Source organism: Terrapene carolina, unplaced genomic scaffold (assembly GCF_002925995.2).
Source record: "Terrapene carolina triunguis isolate 2854851 unplaced genomic scaffold, T_m_triunguis-2.0 Scaffold84, whole genome shotgun sequence".
Classification (NCBI taxonomy): domain Eukaryota; kingdom Metazoa; phylum Chordata; order Testudines; family Emydidae; genus Terrapene; species Terrapene triunguis.
The window spans coordinates 42637436-42655561 of NW_020664435.1; the positions used below are offsets into that span (position 1 = coordinate 42637436).

General features: G+C 41.1%; 1 protein-coding gene across 1 annotated transcript in view; it reads left to right on the forward strand.

The window, feature by feature from the left end:
- Positions 1-18126, forward strand: part of GPR158 (G protein-coupled receptor 158) — a 353319-nt gene that overhangs the window by 306884 nt on the left and 28309 nt on the right. The window contains exon 7 of the mRNA XM_026649344.1: positions 11473-11711. Coding sequence (XP_026505129.1) covers positions 11473-11711 — 239 coding nt within the window. The remainder of the gene's footprint in view (positions 1-11472; positions 11712-18126) is intronic.

Below are 18126 nucleotides of genomic sequence, written 5' to 3' on the forward strand. Positions count from 1 at the left end.
GTGTGTGTGTGTGTGTGTGTGCATTGGGGGAGTGCGCACGCCTGAGTGAGTGTGTCTACACACTGTCTCTGTAAGCAGGTTACTCACCAGTCTTAACACTTGTTCAGAGAGCAGCCGGCAGCACCCACTCCTGAGCCAGAGGCTGGTTCACAGACCGGGTACACCAGTGGGGGGAGGGGGACACCCCAACATTAGCCCCTCCCTGGCTCTGTTCAGAACAGCAGTTCAGGAGGCTCCTGATCTAAAGCAGCTTGATTGTCTTACATGCGGCTGCTGCAGGTAGATCAGCCTTGCAGCCCGCCCTGCCTGCCTCCTGCTGTGGTCCTAGTGCTGGGGAGAGCAAGATTCTGTGATTCTGTCCGTATTCTCGTTAATGTGGATTTCATAGGGCCCTACTTAAGTTCTCCCTATAAAGCAACCCGAAAAAGAGCAGTTAACATATAACAAAAACATTGCTCAATGAGGCCCTTAAAGTGCGTTAAAACTCTCCTCAGCACAAAACCATGGCCAAAATGTGTTACCCTTGAGGACCCTCTGCTGATTGTCTGCTTTCAGTTAGTATATCAGTGTCAGCTGCAGGTGATTGAAACCCACCGAGGTGGCTCACAACAGAAGTATGTCACAATACTCTAGTAGGTTTTTCAGCACCACTATAATGTAACAATAGTATTCCTAGGTTAAGTCCCAAGTCACATTCTGACTCCCCTTTGTTCCAACATGTACGCGTCCCAGCCCAGGGCCCTAACAGTGGCGGAGTGGTCAGCCACGGGGTCAGTGGGGATCCACCCACAACATGCTGACCTTGTATCAGGCCAGCTCCCAACCACACTGTTGCCTGGTTTCCCTGGGCTGCTTCCTACTCTCCCCCTGGGTGTACCTGTGTCTGTCATCTCAGGGAGCTCTGGCCAGTCTGCAGGTGGCAGCGCCAGCATCTCAGTCAGCCGGCAGCCCGAGGAGATCCGGCCAGTCCTCAGGTGGCAGCCCTGGCAACTCTTCAGCGCCTTGGTCGGCCAGCGGTCCTGGGAGCTCCGGCCAGTCCTCAGGAGGCCTCCTCTGCATGCTCCAGCAGCAGGCGGGATGCATCCATCTCCTCTAGTGGCTCCAGCCCAACTGAGCTGCAGGGCCTGCCTTTTGCACTTCCTGTTCCTATCCTGCCCTTACGCTTCCGGTGGGGCAGATGTGGTTCTCCTAGTTTGGCCCCCCCCCCCGGGGACGTGTTGTGATCCCTCCCTGTCACTCTCTGAGGGAGGCCATGCCTTCTCGCTAGAAAGCCATATGCTGTTTTTGGTGTATGTATATAGCTTTGTATGTGGAATGAGGATGGAATGTTACCCAGTGCATTAAGTGTGTGTAATGTTTTACAATACTAAATATTATTACTAAAGAGAAATAATGTACCTGGAGTGCATCTGAGAGCAGAATTTTCCCACTGTGTTACTGAACTGATTTGTGCCTTCACTACACTTCTGATCAAAGCATAGAGGATCTCATAGCATCAGTTAAATAACAGATATTCTAAAGGATTTAAGATCCCTTGAAGAAGCCTGAGGCAGCGTGCTTACTGCTAGAACCACTGTTCATTAGTTTCTTTGCACCTCCCCTCCATATCCTTGCACTAACATACATAAAGATCAAGAATAGTTATTTCAGAATAGGCACACCTTTACTGCTGAGTTACTGTCAGTAGATAATCCTGTCAGGTTGTCTGAGATTCCTGGCAGTATATACATAGCTTAGAGCAGTGAGTCACTAGGTCATGAGAAAGAAGCCCGAAGCTTGTACTTGCTAAGAGATGCAACTTTTCTCCTGAATCATTTTCACCAAATTTAAATTCAGACAATTTTAAAAAATAAAAAAAACTGGTTTCAAGGAGAGATCCTCTATGATATTCATAAGGCATATTAATTCATGATTAACCTAATTAGTGAGTGGATCTTCCCATTGCTACACACATACACATAGTAAATACAGCTGAAAGAGCATTTATCTGACAGTAAAACATTGAATCTTAAGAAAGGATTCATTATCTCCAGACATTACTGAAACAAGACAATGGTTATGATCTAAATTTTCAAATCTTTTCTTTAATTAAAGGTTGCATGTTATTTGAAACTGCAGAAAAAAGTGTAATTAATGTAATTCATCTCCTCCAGAGTTTGAATTTAATTGATCTGTTTAAATAACAATACCATTAGTTGATAGTGTGCATAATTTATGGAGAAGTACGTTACAGACAAACACAGGGGTATTGCACACAGCTGTGTACCTTACTGCCAACACTTCACAAGCCAAGCCGAGGCTAATCAGAGCAGAACAATCCATCCCTCTGCAACAGCTTTTCAGATGTTTGTATATATACAGTATTTCTGAAGTGATTCTTGCCCTTTTTTTATTTTAGTATTTTAACTAGGGGAACTGAATTCCTCTGATCCTTCCATTTTTGACTCCATCCTGGCCAACATTTCTTATCTGCACTGTATGAGTTATTACTAAGCACATAATGGCTGCTCCATTTTCTGCAGTGTTCTTGGGGAATGCTTAGAGAGAACAATAAATAAATAACTTGGAATTTATGGAGAGGAAGTTCTGTAATAGTGAAATGCTATTAGTTAATGATCATGTATGTGTGCCTTCTAAATAATCTGATACAGTATCTACAGCCCATTTCTTTCTCAAACGGGGCTGCTTCAAAGCAGTGTGTTTTAAAAATGGAAGTGTTAATGCCGGATTTAAGCAAAGTAGATTTAGTCTCGGATCTATTGGTATTAACCACTGCTCGTTTCAAAGAACTAGCTTATATTGTTAAATACATTTCTTTAATCTTGTCTGACAGGGTTAGACCTCTCAGTAAAATCTTATAATCATGTAGGTATGTGCAAGGAAAACAGAACGTGGCTCTAGGAGTAAATGAATTGCACTCTATTTTTCACATAACAGTAAGCATTTGAGTTCTCATAGTAATCACTGAGTTCATAGATCCTACTATGGTTACAAGCCTGAATTTTACAATGGGTTGCATTAACTCAACTAATTTATTCCATTAGAAGATTCAGTAAAAGAATTGCATTAAGTCATGATAATAGCACTATTAGTGTTTTTCAATACTATTATTCAAAGCAATAATAACTCAGAAGGGACCAGTTAGAATTGAGATGATTTAGTGGTTGATTTAGTGCAGAAACTTGCTATTTAATTTGAGCATAGGAAAGTCAGTGAATTAAAATAGCAGTTTATTTTGAAGGTATGATATCTGTCTGTTTCAAACACAATTACACCATAGGTAAATTAACAATTAACATGTCATATCAGCCATATATAAAACAAGACAAAGAGTAAAAACAGTTGAGTATCTCAATACATACTTTTCTTGACTCTCTTGTTGTTTTTTCTTCTGTTGCTAAAATATTGTTTAATGTTTGTCAAATAAAATTTATTTTTAAAAATAAAGCAAAATACCAGCAAGATAATTTGCGAATATGCAACTGATAAATATTTTAGTTCCCACAATAAATCTGGTGGCAGAGTGAAATATATTTCACCGCCTAACTTATGGTTAGTGAACTAGTCTTTGGTTTCTGACTCAAAATAATACCTTGTTCAATTACTCTATAGTGCTTTCCATCAAAGGATCTCAAAGTGCTTTACAATCCTTAGTGAACTAAGCCTCACAACATCCTGTGAGGTAGGCAAGTGCTGCTGTTATCAATGTTGCCAGCTCTTGAAATGTTATCACAAATCTCACAATATGTGGTATTTTTTTTGAAGTCCTAACTCCTGGAGTATGTGAACGCACAAGAATCTCTGCTTTCATTTTTAAAAAAGTAAATTTCTAGCCATCATGATTGTGAAGAAAATGTGAGCCAAGTGAACCATAATGGCTCAAAACTTAGAAGGCAAATAAAAAGAACCCATATTTATTATTTTAACACCTCAGGATTTGTAAGCCAAACGTATGAGTTTTGGGGGTCTGACTCATGATTTTTGATCAGTTGGGGTTGGAAATTCTTTGTTATTAAATGACCAACAGTGTGGTTGCACTGTACAACATATATAAATAAAATTAGTCCCTGTTCTAAAGATCTGATGCCTTGATCCAGCAAAACAATTAAGCAAATGCTTAAGACAGAATTCACTGGAAAACCCAGAGAAGGGAATAACTGTGTTTAGCGTCTATACTGTATATTGTTATTAACTCCTTTCTTGAGGCACTGTGGAAGAAGCGAGTCTTTAGAAGTTGTTGTTATCCCCATTTAACAAATGGAGAAACCTGAGGCACAGAGAGGTTAAATGACTTGGCAGGGGTCACACTAGAAGTCAGTGGCAGAGCTGGGAACAGAAACTATATCTCCCTAGTCCTGATGCTGTGAATTAGCCATACCATCCCTGCCACCAGCAGTATGTGAACATATATACTACAAATAAAAACATATGCCACAGCACTGACGTTTTGACCACATCTGGTTAATAGTACCCTAAGATTGACCAGTGGAAAAATATCTCTGACTCTGAAGAAGCTTATTATAACTGTCTATATATATTTTCAGCAAAAGAGAATGTCTGTGGAGAGCAAACCTACTGCTTTTATTCACCAAATTAAGTCAAATTAAAATTGGTGGGTTCAGTTCAACACAAGTTGCAATCCTGCAGTTTAGTTGGAGTGGTGAGTTCAAATCCATAAACTCCACGTGAACCTAGTTTTGAAATGAAGGATTTGAAAATGTGCTGAACTATGGTGAGAGGAGATTAACAGGCAGGCATTACTCAGATCTATTTTCACAGTATAAGCTTCCTGATAAATAGTGACCTTGAGATCTTTTGTACTGCCAGTTCTGAAAGTCTTTGGTAAGGGTAAAGAAGTGAATGGCTTTAGATTTACAAAAAGATAATGATCACCTGATGATTTTTAGAAGCAAATAATTAGCTTAGCCAGTGCTTGTGTAGCCTGAAGGATTCATAGTTGTTAGACCAAAGCACTAGAAGAAAGAGCCTTAGGGATTTGTGAACTTAACGTTTCTACAACAAATCACCTTCACTTTGAATGGGGGGAAAGGGTTGGACTGGATTGGGTTGCTTATGGAAAAGGATGTTTGAGGAGCTGAAACACAGAATTCATTTTTAGCAGGGGAAGTATGTAGAATCATTTTAAACATGTCTGCCACAGGGAAATAATTGAAGTGATTATGTTAACAAAAGTAGCATCGGTGGCTCAAGGACATGAGTCAAAGACACGATAGAGGCTCTCTTGGCAGCAGGTGTTTTTCAAAATTCTAGGAATTTTAGACAGGACATTATTATTGACAGCTCTAGATGTTGAAGAAGCAGAAGTAACTATGCAACTTAACCCCAAAGGTGAAAAGTTGACAGACTGTAGTCTTGCTGCTACTAATCATTTGCGAATGGTTTGACTGGGTTCCTTATTTAACAGCATAAATAATAGTTGTATATGCTGTGATAGTTCTGAGTGATAAGATAACTTTACAGTTAAGGGGTTAAATTCTGTGCTGATTTATATCCTATGCAGTCCTATTGATCTCAGTGGGATAGTCTGGGGTGTTAGTACAGAAACTGATCCATGGGGTGGTTTATTTCCATTAGGAGATATAATTAATGGATAGCGGACACAGATTCCGTACTAATGAGATCCAATATGGTCTGCATTATTGAAACCTGGTTATGTGTCACGGTTATGATTCTTATTACCCCTCAATCCCAAGATAGTCAGTACAACACAGACCCAGATCCAGAACGGACAAAACCAGAGGAGGAGCAGCCATTTGTGATGAGGGTGGGATATCTTGGTAATATGGTAATAAGCAAACTACAGTGCTTCAAAAACAACATCGGCGCAGTCCAGTCTCCTCTGGAATGGAGGACCGCAGCCACCAGAACAAAAGCATGCAGCACAAGAGTGAGTTGGAAATGGGGAGACTCAAGGGACAAACAAACCTCATCTGATCTGTCAAAGACTCTCTAGCTGTACTCTTCAGAGTCAGCTCCACACACTGAAACATTTTGATCAGAATTCCACAAGAAAATCAGCTTTCTTCAGAGGGCCCATTTTACATTTAACTTTGGCTTGAAATTTCAGACACAGAGATGAAAGATGAATACAAAACATGTCTACAGCATGTGAAAATACTGTCATCTAGGTGACACTGATTTAATTTAAGAAAATAATAATCAGTTTGCTCGTTCCAAATCTACATGTGGATGGATTGACAAGATCTAGTTTAAATTAATACATTTCAATGAAAGCAAATACTGGGCTCAGTCCTTCTCCCATTAAAATCAGTGGGAAAATTTGCCACTGATTTAAATGAGATAAGTATTGAGCCCCTTTTTGCAATCTCCTACCACTAGCCTCCTCTTGATTCCTGCATGTGAACTCGCCTCCTTCCTTTAAACTTTCCTCACCCTAACCCACATACATAGAAATTATGGCACATAAATTATTCCCTACACTCTTAATAGAACTTTTGTCAAAGATTCTCAAAATTGCCTTAATAATGATCCTCTGGCTCCAGTGGAGTATTCCAAAATCCAATCCAATAGCCTTCTGTGTGTTGTATAAACATTAATATTTATTTTACAGATACAGTACAATAGCTACACTTAATGTAGGATGAAAACAGGGAGTAGGAAACCCTCAGGAGATATGGGGGAGGACTTGTACAGAAATAGCATATAGATTAGGACCATGTTTAGATCCTAGATTTATGTGCTTGCAAAGGTAGTTGTTACCATGCATTAAGAAAAAAAGAAATCCCACCCCTCCTTAATAACATTTCTCTCTTTCCTCTGAGTCACACTTTGTCTGACAAATTTGGGCTGGGCTGGTCTCTTATAATAGAAGTCCTCTTTAAATCTGGGGTAAGGAATCATGGAAACAATGTCTATTTAAAAGCCAATATGATTTGTTAGGAAACACATAATTGAATTCCCTGATCATTCAATTCTTTAGTCTGTTTGATCAGTAATTCATTAAGGTATCACCAGTATATCCTCAAATATGAACATTGCCATTTATTACCCCCCAGACAGGTCATTATAAATTTTGGGCCAAATCCTTTCTTGGCTGGAGTGGCTATACTGCTCTAAGGATCTGAGTGTACAGGTCTTCTCTTTCATTTGATCTAAACTTGGGTCAGTGAGGGGCTTGGGTCTCTGATGCTCCCTTATCACCTCCAAGTGAGAGAGACGAAGCAGCAGCTCACCAAATCCTGAAATGTCAGGCCCACAGGAAGTCTGTTGGAATGCCCAAGATGTGTGGTCACCTGATTGGTTTGCACCCACTACTTGAGCCAGGAAATGACTGGGGTGGGCTGTCTGAGCAACCATATGGATTTTCTGTTGCTGCTGCATCAGTCCCCACTCTTGCCTGTTTCCTGCAATCTGCATCCAACTCCTGTTCCCACTTCCTGCTCTGCTCCCGTCCTGTTCCTGGTTCATGCCTTGCTCCTGCCCTTGCCCTCAATTCCTGCCCCGCTCCTGCCTCATGCCTGATCCTTGCCTTTTCTCTGGTTTGCGCCCATATGCTCTGCTCCTGACAATTAGCTACCAGTCCCAGCTCTGAGTCTGGACCATTTTCTGGCTACCGGCCCACAGCTCAATTCCTAACTTCCACTCTGACCCTTGGCTTGGCTCCTGATGCCAGCTCCAGCTCTGACTCACTAGGTCTGACTGCCTATGATCTGGTCCCTAACAGCTGGATTGGGGGAACAGATGGGAGGAAGGCCTGTTCCCCTACTCCTAGTGGGCCCATGCAACAGCTAGGTAGAATATCAAGGCAATGTTGAGCAAATTAGCCCACTGGAGCTCCACAGCCCCAAGAGTCTCTCTTCCCTTTCATTCCCTTAACCCAACACCCACTCCGCAAAGGCAAGCATTTGATCCTAAATAGCAATGCAGGGGTAGTGGTAACCAATTTACAGACAAAATTAAAATGCTGACCCATTACTCATTTATAGTCTCTAGACACTGCATCTAGTCCATGTACCAGCTGGTTTTGCCTTCTGTTCTCTGTCGGTTTGAAGCATGCAGTCATCTCCAGTGCACGCTTTACTTCAGGTTACAGCGACTACTTTTATTTGTTAACTGCTGACATCTTGGCCCAAAGAGTCAGTCTAAAGGACAGGCATAGAGAAGACAAAGTGGGATATCCAGATGAGGGGCATAATTTAAGTTTTTGAGTTTTTTATTGTTATTGTGGATGATAGATGTACATTGTTGCTGGGTCACTGGTGTCCTTGTTCTCCATGTTTTTCCAACAGTTCTGCTGACATCATGGTAAGAAGCACTATAAGAATGTTCTAGAAATTCTGGCATCACCTGTATTTCTTTTGGCGTTTGCGATGCTCTTGAACAAGCAGAATTGTGAGAAGATCATTTTGAAAAGTTATTTCAGTAGTAGATTGAGCTGTTGTCCAGGAGTGCTAATATAGTGCACTGGAAGAGCAGTGAGGTGTCTCCATATTTTCAAGGTTATGCTCTTCTCTAGAGCAACATTTTTGTGCCATCTGTTCTATGTCATGTGTTGGGATTTTGTGGTTCCCAATGAGTCAGATGCTGAGCAGAATTAAGGGACTTCGATGCGATGCGATGCAATTCAATTCAACAAGGCTTTATTCAGTGTGCACAAAGGGCAAGCCCCTGGTACAAAAATCAGGAAGAGTCCCTCCAGCAAGGAGCCCCTCCCATTGCTATTTTATAGCACATGGCACTTACATAACAAGTTACATAACACAAACCTCTAACCAATCAGATTTAACCTTTCCATATATGGATTTATTTATCACATGCTCATAGTCCTCCATTCCACATGCTGAGCTCATCCCCCTCCCCCTGGCCTTCTCTAGAATGGTCCTAGGGTGGTGAGCCACAGCATGCTTCCCTATGCAGAAGCATCCTGCAAACCACATTTTATCCAAAATGAACACACGCATACCCTTCACATGCAAAAAGTGATGGCAAGCTCAGCTGTACTGAAAATAGCAGAGCCTGAGCCTGAATCTCCTCAATCTACATTTCTTGGACATCTCTGATAGATGCGACCTTTTAAAACTTTACTTTAAAAAAAAGTCCAGTAAGTAGAAAATGTGTGTCTGGTCTTCAGCTGATGTAAATTGACATAGTTCCATTGACTTCATTGGAATTATACTGATTTAAACATGCTGAGTAGCTAGCCCGAGATACTGTGTTTCTCCAGTGAAAATAGCCAGCAAACTTTGCCTCCCATAGGGAAGTCTGGTCAGCAATACACTCTGCCCCCTTCTTAATCTTTTTCTCATCTTTTAATGTGTGTAAATATAGCTTTTGTATCACAAAAATCAACAGATTGTTTAACGGAGCTGTTTGACAGGATGACTCGGAAAAGCCATACAATCATAGAAATTAGAAATTAAAAAGAATCACTCAGGTAGGTCATTTTATACATTCAGCTGCCACTGCAGGACTGTTCATGCTGTTGCCTCTTTGGACCCATGCAGTTAATCAATATTTGGGGGCTTGCCAGGTTGTTTCCTTTAGGAGGAGAAATTGATTATACAAGTCAGGTATTTTGTTTACAGGGAATGTACATGAAGTCCTGTTTCCCTGAACACAGCAGGAATCAAACAGCTGGGAATTTTCTTGCTCACAGTTTCCAGACCTACCTCTCCCAGCCAGTCCTGTGCCCCAATGAGCTCTGTCCCTCTAGTCCCTCTCAGAGCTACTTTCATCCCTGCTTCTCTCGCTGTGTGCTGCCTTTCTGCCAGCTCTCAGCCTCTCTGTACTCATCGAGCTAGTGTGAGTATAAATAGCAGGTAGCTGTAGTAGCACAGGTAACTGCAGCAGACACACAGCTTAGCCGAGTATGTATGTGCCTGAAACCAGGGGTTTCTTGGGCTGCTACCCATGCTACCCACTGCTATTTATACTCATGCTAGCTCCATGAGAGCTAGCACAAGTATGTGTGCACAAGCAGGGGAATCAAATCCCTTGCTCGTACTGTAGACATACTCTCACACAACACACAACCAGTGAGTCCCCTTATCCCTGTGTTTGCAGCCAGTCCAGGTGAAACCCCTCAGAACACATGGCTTATCTCTGCTCAGGCTTCACCATATGCCAATTGCTTTGAGCAGTAGCTTCAACTGTCTTCAGCTATTTTACTCCATAAAAGGGCTAATTGCTCTTTCCATTTAGCCTAAAGGAAGAATGGTTAGCACACCGATCAGCTTTAATGAGGTCTGTGATTGTCTATAGATCAAAGACCAACTTGATAGTAGCCATTAATACCTTCCAGAATAACAGTATACAGCATGTCTCCAGGGCTCTGTCCAATCTAGTTTTAAGTGATCACACAATACAGCTTCCACCAATTCCATTGGGAAAGTATTTCACGGACAACAGTCATTGAGCTGGTGTTGGAAGAAATTTGACATGTCCTGACTCATCACAACCAAAACAGGTTAACATTGGCTTTCAATATTATCTAAAAATTTGACTTTGAAGAGCCAAAAGAGATAGAAAAGAAAATTTGCTAGTATAATTCTCAAATCGTTTACAAGTAATGCTTCCATAATTCTCAAAGCTTCATATCCTTCATGCTATAAAATTTTTCTTGAATTGTGGTCTAATTTATAGCCTTCACATTCCCCCAGTTATGCAAGAAAAGGGTGGTTATTTTTCCTCCCCGAGGAACTCCGTGTTGTTCAGTGGCATTCACCCTGCAGGGCAGGAAATCCCTTGGTCAGGCTAAATTTTTAAGGGTCCAGGAATTGTAGCAAGCGCCTTCTTCTAAAAATGAGAATGCAAGATTAATTTTTGGTTGATAAAGGTACAGGGAATTTGTGTGTAACTCACCCCTGTGAAAATTGTTATCTGTCCTGATCCTGTCTCTCTTTCTGTCTGAAGTGTTTTAGAATCTGCATCAAACATAAAATATTTAGTATCTCAAGAGGGAGAACTGAATATCACATCTATAAAACAAGGAAAGATTAAGGAGTATGCCTCCATATGGTGTAGCTGTTGGGAAGAAAACAGCTGAATAATGTTGAACTTATTGAGATCTCCAAGTTCACCTAACGTGCAGTGTTAAGCTTGTATTTATAGTCAAACTGTGATTTAAGCTCTAGCACTTCTGCCTTAATAGACCCTATTCTATTCTTTGTTAGGAAGTGCCAGTTACATTTACTCTCTCTTCTGTAAAAGTAAATGTAGATGTTAATCTTAAAGTCAAATTGTATTGCTGAACATCAAGGGTTACTCATATGACGAGACTCAAGACAGAAGACTTTGTATATTTTTGCTCTTCATTTGTAGAAAAAATTTCAACTCTGATTAGAGGATTTGGACACAAAGTTTGCTTTAAAAATTACTGGTCAAATACACTAATTCTTGTTGACTGGCAGTCTCTAATAAGCAATCAGTTCAATTTAAATATAATACATGTGAAAGTAATGATGCTTCAAATGTCATTCTTTGGTTTTACAGAGTTTTGAAGGTATTCCTGTCCCAAACTGCTCAACGTATTCCATACATGACAGGTGGCCGAGTGATGAGGATGCTGGCTGTAATTCTCCTGATAGTCTTTTGGTTCCTGATCGGCTGGACTTCTGCAGTCTGCCAAAACTTGGAGAGAAATATTTCACTCATTGGCCAGGGGCAAACATCAAACCACCTGATCTTCAATATGTGCCTCCTAGACCGCTGGGATTACATGATGGCTATTGGTATGTTGACTTTTTGGCTTGTCTCTTAATTTTTAAATAAAGCTTGTTTCCTTTACAAAAAACAAAACAAAACCTCTCAAAGCCTTAGTTAGACCTTGGAACTTCACCTGAAAAGCATATAGGAAAATGAAATAACTAGGGGTCAATTAATTCCAGTTAACTCACGCGATCAACTCAAAAAAATTAATCGCAATTAATCGCAGATTTAATCACACTGTTAAACAATAGAATACCAATTGAAATTTATTACATATTTTTGGATGTTTTTATACATTTTCAAATATATTAATTTCGATTACAACACAGAATTCAAAGTGTACAGTGCTCACTTTATATTATTATTTTTGATTACAAATATTTGTACTGTAAAAATGATTAACAAAAGAAACAGTATTTTTCAATTCACCTCATACAAGTACTGTAGTGCAATCTTTTTATCATGAAAGTGCAACTTACAAATGTAGATTTTCTTTTGTTACATAACTGCACTCAAAAACAAAACAATGCAAAACTTAAGTACCGCCAAGTCCACTCAGCCCTACTTCTCGTTCAGCCAATTGCTAGGACAAACAAGTTTGTTTACATTTACAGAAGATAATGCTGCCCACTTCTTATTTACAATGTCATCAGAAAATGAGAGCAGGTGTTCGCATAGCACTTTTGTAGCCAGCATTCCAAGATATTTACATGCCAGATATGCTAAACATTCGTATGCCCCTTCATGCTTCGGCCACCATTCCAGAGGACATGCATGCTGATGATGCTTGTTAAAAAAAATAATGCATTAATTAAATTTGTGACTGAACTCCTTGGGGAAGAATTGTATGTCTCCAGCTCTATTTTACCTGCCTTCTGCCATAAATTTCATATTATAGCAGTCTCGGATGATGACTCAGCACATGTTCATTTTAAGAACATTTTCGCTGCAGATTTGACAAAACGCAAAGAAGGTACCAATGTGTGATTTCTAAAGATAACTACAGCACTCGACCCAAGGTTTAAGAATCTGAAGTGCCTTCCAAAATCTGAGAGGGATGAGGTGTGGTGCATGCTTTTAGAAGTCTTAAAAGAGCAATACTCCGATGCGGAAACTACAGAACCCGAACCACCAAAAAAGAAAATCAAGCTTCTGCTTGTGGCATCTGACTCAGATGATGAAAATGAACATGCATCGGTCCGCACTGCTTTGGATTGTTATCGAGCAGAACCTGTCATCAGCATGGAGGCCTGTCTTCTGGAATGGTGGTTGAAGCATGAAGGGACATATGAATCTTAAGTGCATCTGGCATGTAAATATCTTGTGACGCCGACTACAACAGTGCCATGAGAATTCCTGTTCTCACTTTCAGGTGACATTGTGAACAAGAAGTGGGCAGCATTATCTCCTGCAAATGTAAACCAATTTGTTTGTCTGAGCGACTGGCTGAACAAGAAGTAGGACTGAGTGGACTTGTAGGCTCTAAAGTTTTACATTGTTTTATTATTGAATGCAGGGGGTTTTTTTGTACATAATTCTACATTTGTAAGTTCAACTTTCATGATAAAGAGATTGCACTACAGTACTTGTATTAGGTGAATTGAAAAATACTATTTCTTTTGTTTTTTGCAGTTCAAATATTTGTAAACAAAAATAAATATAAAGTGAGCATTGTACACTTCGTATTCTTTGTTATAATTGAAATCTATATATTTGAAAACATCCAAAAATATTTAAATAAATGGTATTCTATTATTAACAGTCCAATTAATTGTGCTTAATTATTTTAATCACGTGATTAATCGCGAATAATTTTTTTAATCGCTTGACAGCCCTAGAAATAAAACTTTTTAAATGCACTGAAAGGTGAAACACAATCCAAAGATTTTGAATATTATATCATTTTCAAAGGTGTGTAACTTTGACTACAACAACAATGTGATCTGGTGCTCATGAAAATAAGAGCTTTGAAACCAGGAAGGTCCTACCTGCTGCATCCTCTTTAGACTGACAAAGTATGGAGAAGCCTTTTATTTCTGTTCTATCAGATCTGGATAGATCACCCTTGTGTGAACTGGGCTGATTTAGGAGCATGAAGGTTCACAATTGATTATCAAAGTGATGACACGTTAAATGTTTGTCGAAACTGCCAACTTCATTTATTTATTTATTAGGAGTGTTACTATTCCTGCAGTGGGTATGAGATGGTTCCAAGGCCACCCCATCCCATCTCTCTACTCCCTCTGGTCTGCCCCTCTTTCCTTTGTGTGAGATCTCTGGGTCAGTCAGAGACAGCCCTTAGATACCTAATTTCTTTGTTAACATTCTAGCCAATGGCCTGCAGACCATATGGTGCTGGTGGGTAGAAACTGGCACTCAGAACATTTGATAATATAGCAGGTAAATCACTACTTTTGGAAGTACTGTCTAAAGTGTTTCAGAGTGGTAGCCGTGTTAGTCTGTATCAGCAAAAACAACAAGGAGTTCTTGTGGCACCTTAGAGACTAACACATTTATTTGGGCCTACGCTTTCGTGGGCTAAAACCCACTTCATCAGATGCATGGAGTGAAAAATACAATAGGCAGGTATATATATTACAGCACATGAAAAGATGGGACTTTTCTTACCAAGTGGGGGGGGGTCAGTGCTAACAAGCCAATTAAATTAAGGTGGAAGTGGCCTATTCTCAACAGTTGACAAGAAGGAATGAATACCAAGGGAAGGGAAGTCCCTTTTGTAGTGCTAATGAAGTCAATGCAATCAAGGTGGCCCATTTCCAACAGTAGACAAGAAGGTGTGAGTATCAGCAGAGGGAACATTACTTTTTGTAGTGACCCATCCACTCCCAGTCTTTATTCAGGCCTAATTTGATGGTGTCCAGTTTGCAAATTAATTCCAGTTCTGCAGTTTCTCATTGGAGTCTATTTTTGAAGTTTTTTTGTTGAAGCATTGCCACTTTTAAGTCTGTTATTGAGTGTCCAGGGATATTGAAATGTTCTACTACTGGTTTTTGAATGTTACAATTCTTGATGTATGATTTGTGTCCATTTATTCTTTTGCGTAAAGACTGTCCGGTTTGGCCAATGTACATGGCCGAGGGGCATTGCTGGCACATGATGGCATATATCACATTGGTAGATGTGCAGGTGAATGAGCTCCTGATGGTGTGGCTGATGTGGTTAAGTCCTATGATGGTGGACCTTGAATAGATATGCAGACAGAGTTGGCAACGGGGTTCGTTGCAGGGATTGGTTCCTGGGTTAGTGTTTTTGTTGTGTGGTGTGTGGTTGCTGGTGAGTATTTGCTTCAGGTTGGGGGCCTGTCTGTAAGTGAGGACTGGCCTGTCTCCCAAGGTCTGTGAGAGTGAGGGATCATCCTTTGGGGTAGGTTATAGATCCTTGATGATGCACTGGAGAGGTTTTAGTTGGGGGCTGTTACTTTCTTTGTTGGGCCTGTCCTGTAGTAGGTGACTTCTGGGTACTCTTCTGGCTCTGTCAATCTGTTTCTTCACTTTGCCAGGTGGGTATTGTAGTTTTAAGAACGCTTAAGTTGATAGAGATCCTGTAGGTGTTTGTCTCTGTCTGAGGGATTGGAGCAAATGCGGTTGTATCTTAGAGTTTGGCTGTAGACAATGGATCGTGTGATGTGGTTTGGATGAAAGCTGGAAGCATGTAGGTAAGTATAGCAGTCAGTAGGTTTCCAGTATAGGGTGGTGTTTATGTGACCATCGCTTATTTGCACTGCAGTGTCCAGGAAGTGGATCTCTTGTGTGCACTGGTCCAGGCTGAGGTTGATGGTGGGGTGGAAATTGTTGAAATCCTGGTGGAATTCCTCAAGGGCCTCCTTCTCATGAGTCCAGATGATGAAGATGTCATCAATGTAGCACAAGTAGAGTAAGGGCGCTAGGGGACGAGAGCTGAGGAAGCGTTGTTCTAAGTCAGCCATAAAAAATCTTGGCATACTGTGGGGCCATGCGGGTACCCATAGCAATGCCGCTGACTTGAATGTATAAATTGTCCACAAATCTGAAATAGTTTTGGGTGAGGACAAAGTCACAAAGTTCAGTCATCAGGTTTGCCGTGACATTATCGGGGATACTGTTTCTGACGGCTTGTAGTCCATCTTTGTGTGGAATGTTGGTGTAGAGGGATTCTACATCCATAGTGGCTAGGATGGTGTTTTCTGGAAGATCACCAATGGATTGTAGTTTCCTCAGGAAGTCAGTGGTGTCTCGAAGATAGCTCGGAGTGCTGGTAGCGTAGGGCCTGAGGAGAGAGTCCACATAGCCAGACAATCCTGCTATCAGGATGCCAATGCCTGAGATGATGGGGTGTCCAGGATTCCGAGGTTTATGGATCTTGGGTAGCAAATAGAATACCCCCGGTCGGGGCTTTAGGGGTGTGTTTGTATAGATTTGTTCCTGTGCTGCTTCAGGGAGTTTCTTGAGCAGATGGTATCATAGGCCAAGGGCTGGAACACCCACGGGGAAAAATTAGTGGGTGCTCTGCACCCACCAGCAGCGAAGCTCCCCACCCCATCCCACCTTCCCTCTGCCTCCTCCTCCTCCTCCTCCCCTGAGCGCGCTGTGTCCCTGCTCTTCCGCATATCTCCCAACGCTTGCCTCCGCCAAATAGCTGTAGCAAGCTCCGGGAGGGAGGGGGGAGGAGCGGGAACGTGGCGCGCTCAGGGGAGGAGGCAGGGCTGGGGCGGGGATTTGGGGAGGGAGTCGAATAGGGGCAGGGAGCGGGCGGAGCTGGGGCAGGGACTTTGGGGAAGGGGTTGAAATGGGGGTGGGAGGGGGCGGGGCAGGGGTGGAGTCGGGGCAGGGCTGGGGATGGGGGGGGTCGAGCACCCACCGGCGCCAAAAGAAGTCGGCGCCTATGGATGGTGTCATTTCTTTTGGTAACCCTCAGTGGGATCAGAGGATAATGGCCTGTAGAATATGGTGTCAGAGAGTTGCCTAGCAGCCTCTTGTTCATATTCCAACCTAGTCATGATGACTACAGCACCTCCTTTGTCAGCCTTTTTGATTATAATGTCAGAGTTGTTTCTGAGGGTGTGGATGGCGTTGTGTTCTGCACGGCTGAGGTTATGGGGCAAGTGATGCTGCTTTTCCACAATTTCAGCCCGTGCACATCAGCAGAAACACTCTATGTAGAAGTCCAGTCTGTTGTTTTGACCTTCAGGAGGAGTCCACGCAGAATCCTTCTTTTCGTAGGAAGGTTTCTGTGGGTTAGTGTGCTGTTCAGTGGTGTGTTGGAAATATGCCTAAAGTGTGTTGCATTATCCTATGCAATATAATAAAGTGTGACCGACGATGTAAAAGGAAGTTCTCCAGTAATCCCATGTTTATAAAACTCAATCATCATCAGACATCTCTCTTTTAAGTTCAATAACAAGAGGGGGAAATGTGAAGCATTTGTTGTTGTCAGATATTAAGCTAGTTTGTCCCATAATTTCATTGCTTATCAGGTACAATAGTATATTAGAACATTCCTGCTGCTCTTCTACTGGTAGTTATTACAGAATGGTAAACAAAGATTTTTATTTTCCTGGTTTTGTACCCACAATAGCAGCCTGAATTACAGTATTCACACAGAAAAATGTGAATAGCCAATGTGATTACCAATGCAAATGGCAAATATTCCCTCTGCCTAGAGTTAAAAATTGACAAGGAATGTATTTCAAGATGCATATACATCTAGATTTGTTGATGGCTATCAAAGTGCATCAGATAGGAATGAAGATAAAACTGGAATATAAGCCTGAACAAAAAGGAAAAGTAGAAATGTCTTGTGTTTTTATCATTTTGCCTGTTAACCCAAACTACATGTGCAAATATGTTCGTACAGATATCCCTAGAATCCTAGAATCAGTATCACAGATACCAGAAGATTACAGATGCAATACAATTACACACACTGGAAGATTTGAGTGGTAACTAAAGATCTGAAAAGCTCTTGACCAACTGGATGTGTTTTCAAAACCAGGATACTTCCTTTCTGAGACTTGGCAGGAGAAATAATACATAGTGTGGAACCTCACTAATTCACACCGTTGACTGGGAGTTCCATTGCTAATTATTACATTTTATAAATTAGCACGTGTGAAGATATTTGATTAATAATAATAAAATGAAAACCAAGGATGCTGCCTTACAAAATTTATCTTGTTGATTTAATTAATTTTAATTGAGTGTAAAGCTTCATAGAATACTAGTGAGTGTTCTGTAGTATATTTTGTAAAATAAAATCCTACTAATGTGAGAGTTCATAATTGCACTCTGCTGTCAAATCTTCGCTGAAAGGCAGAGAGAGAATTGTCCAGATTGCAGATTATTGACGTGAAAATTAACAAGGTTCTGCTACGAAGCCATAATGAGATAAAGTTTTTATGCTGACAGAGATTATGGGAGTTAGGATTTATGGAGTATTTTC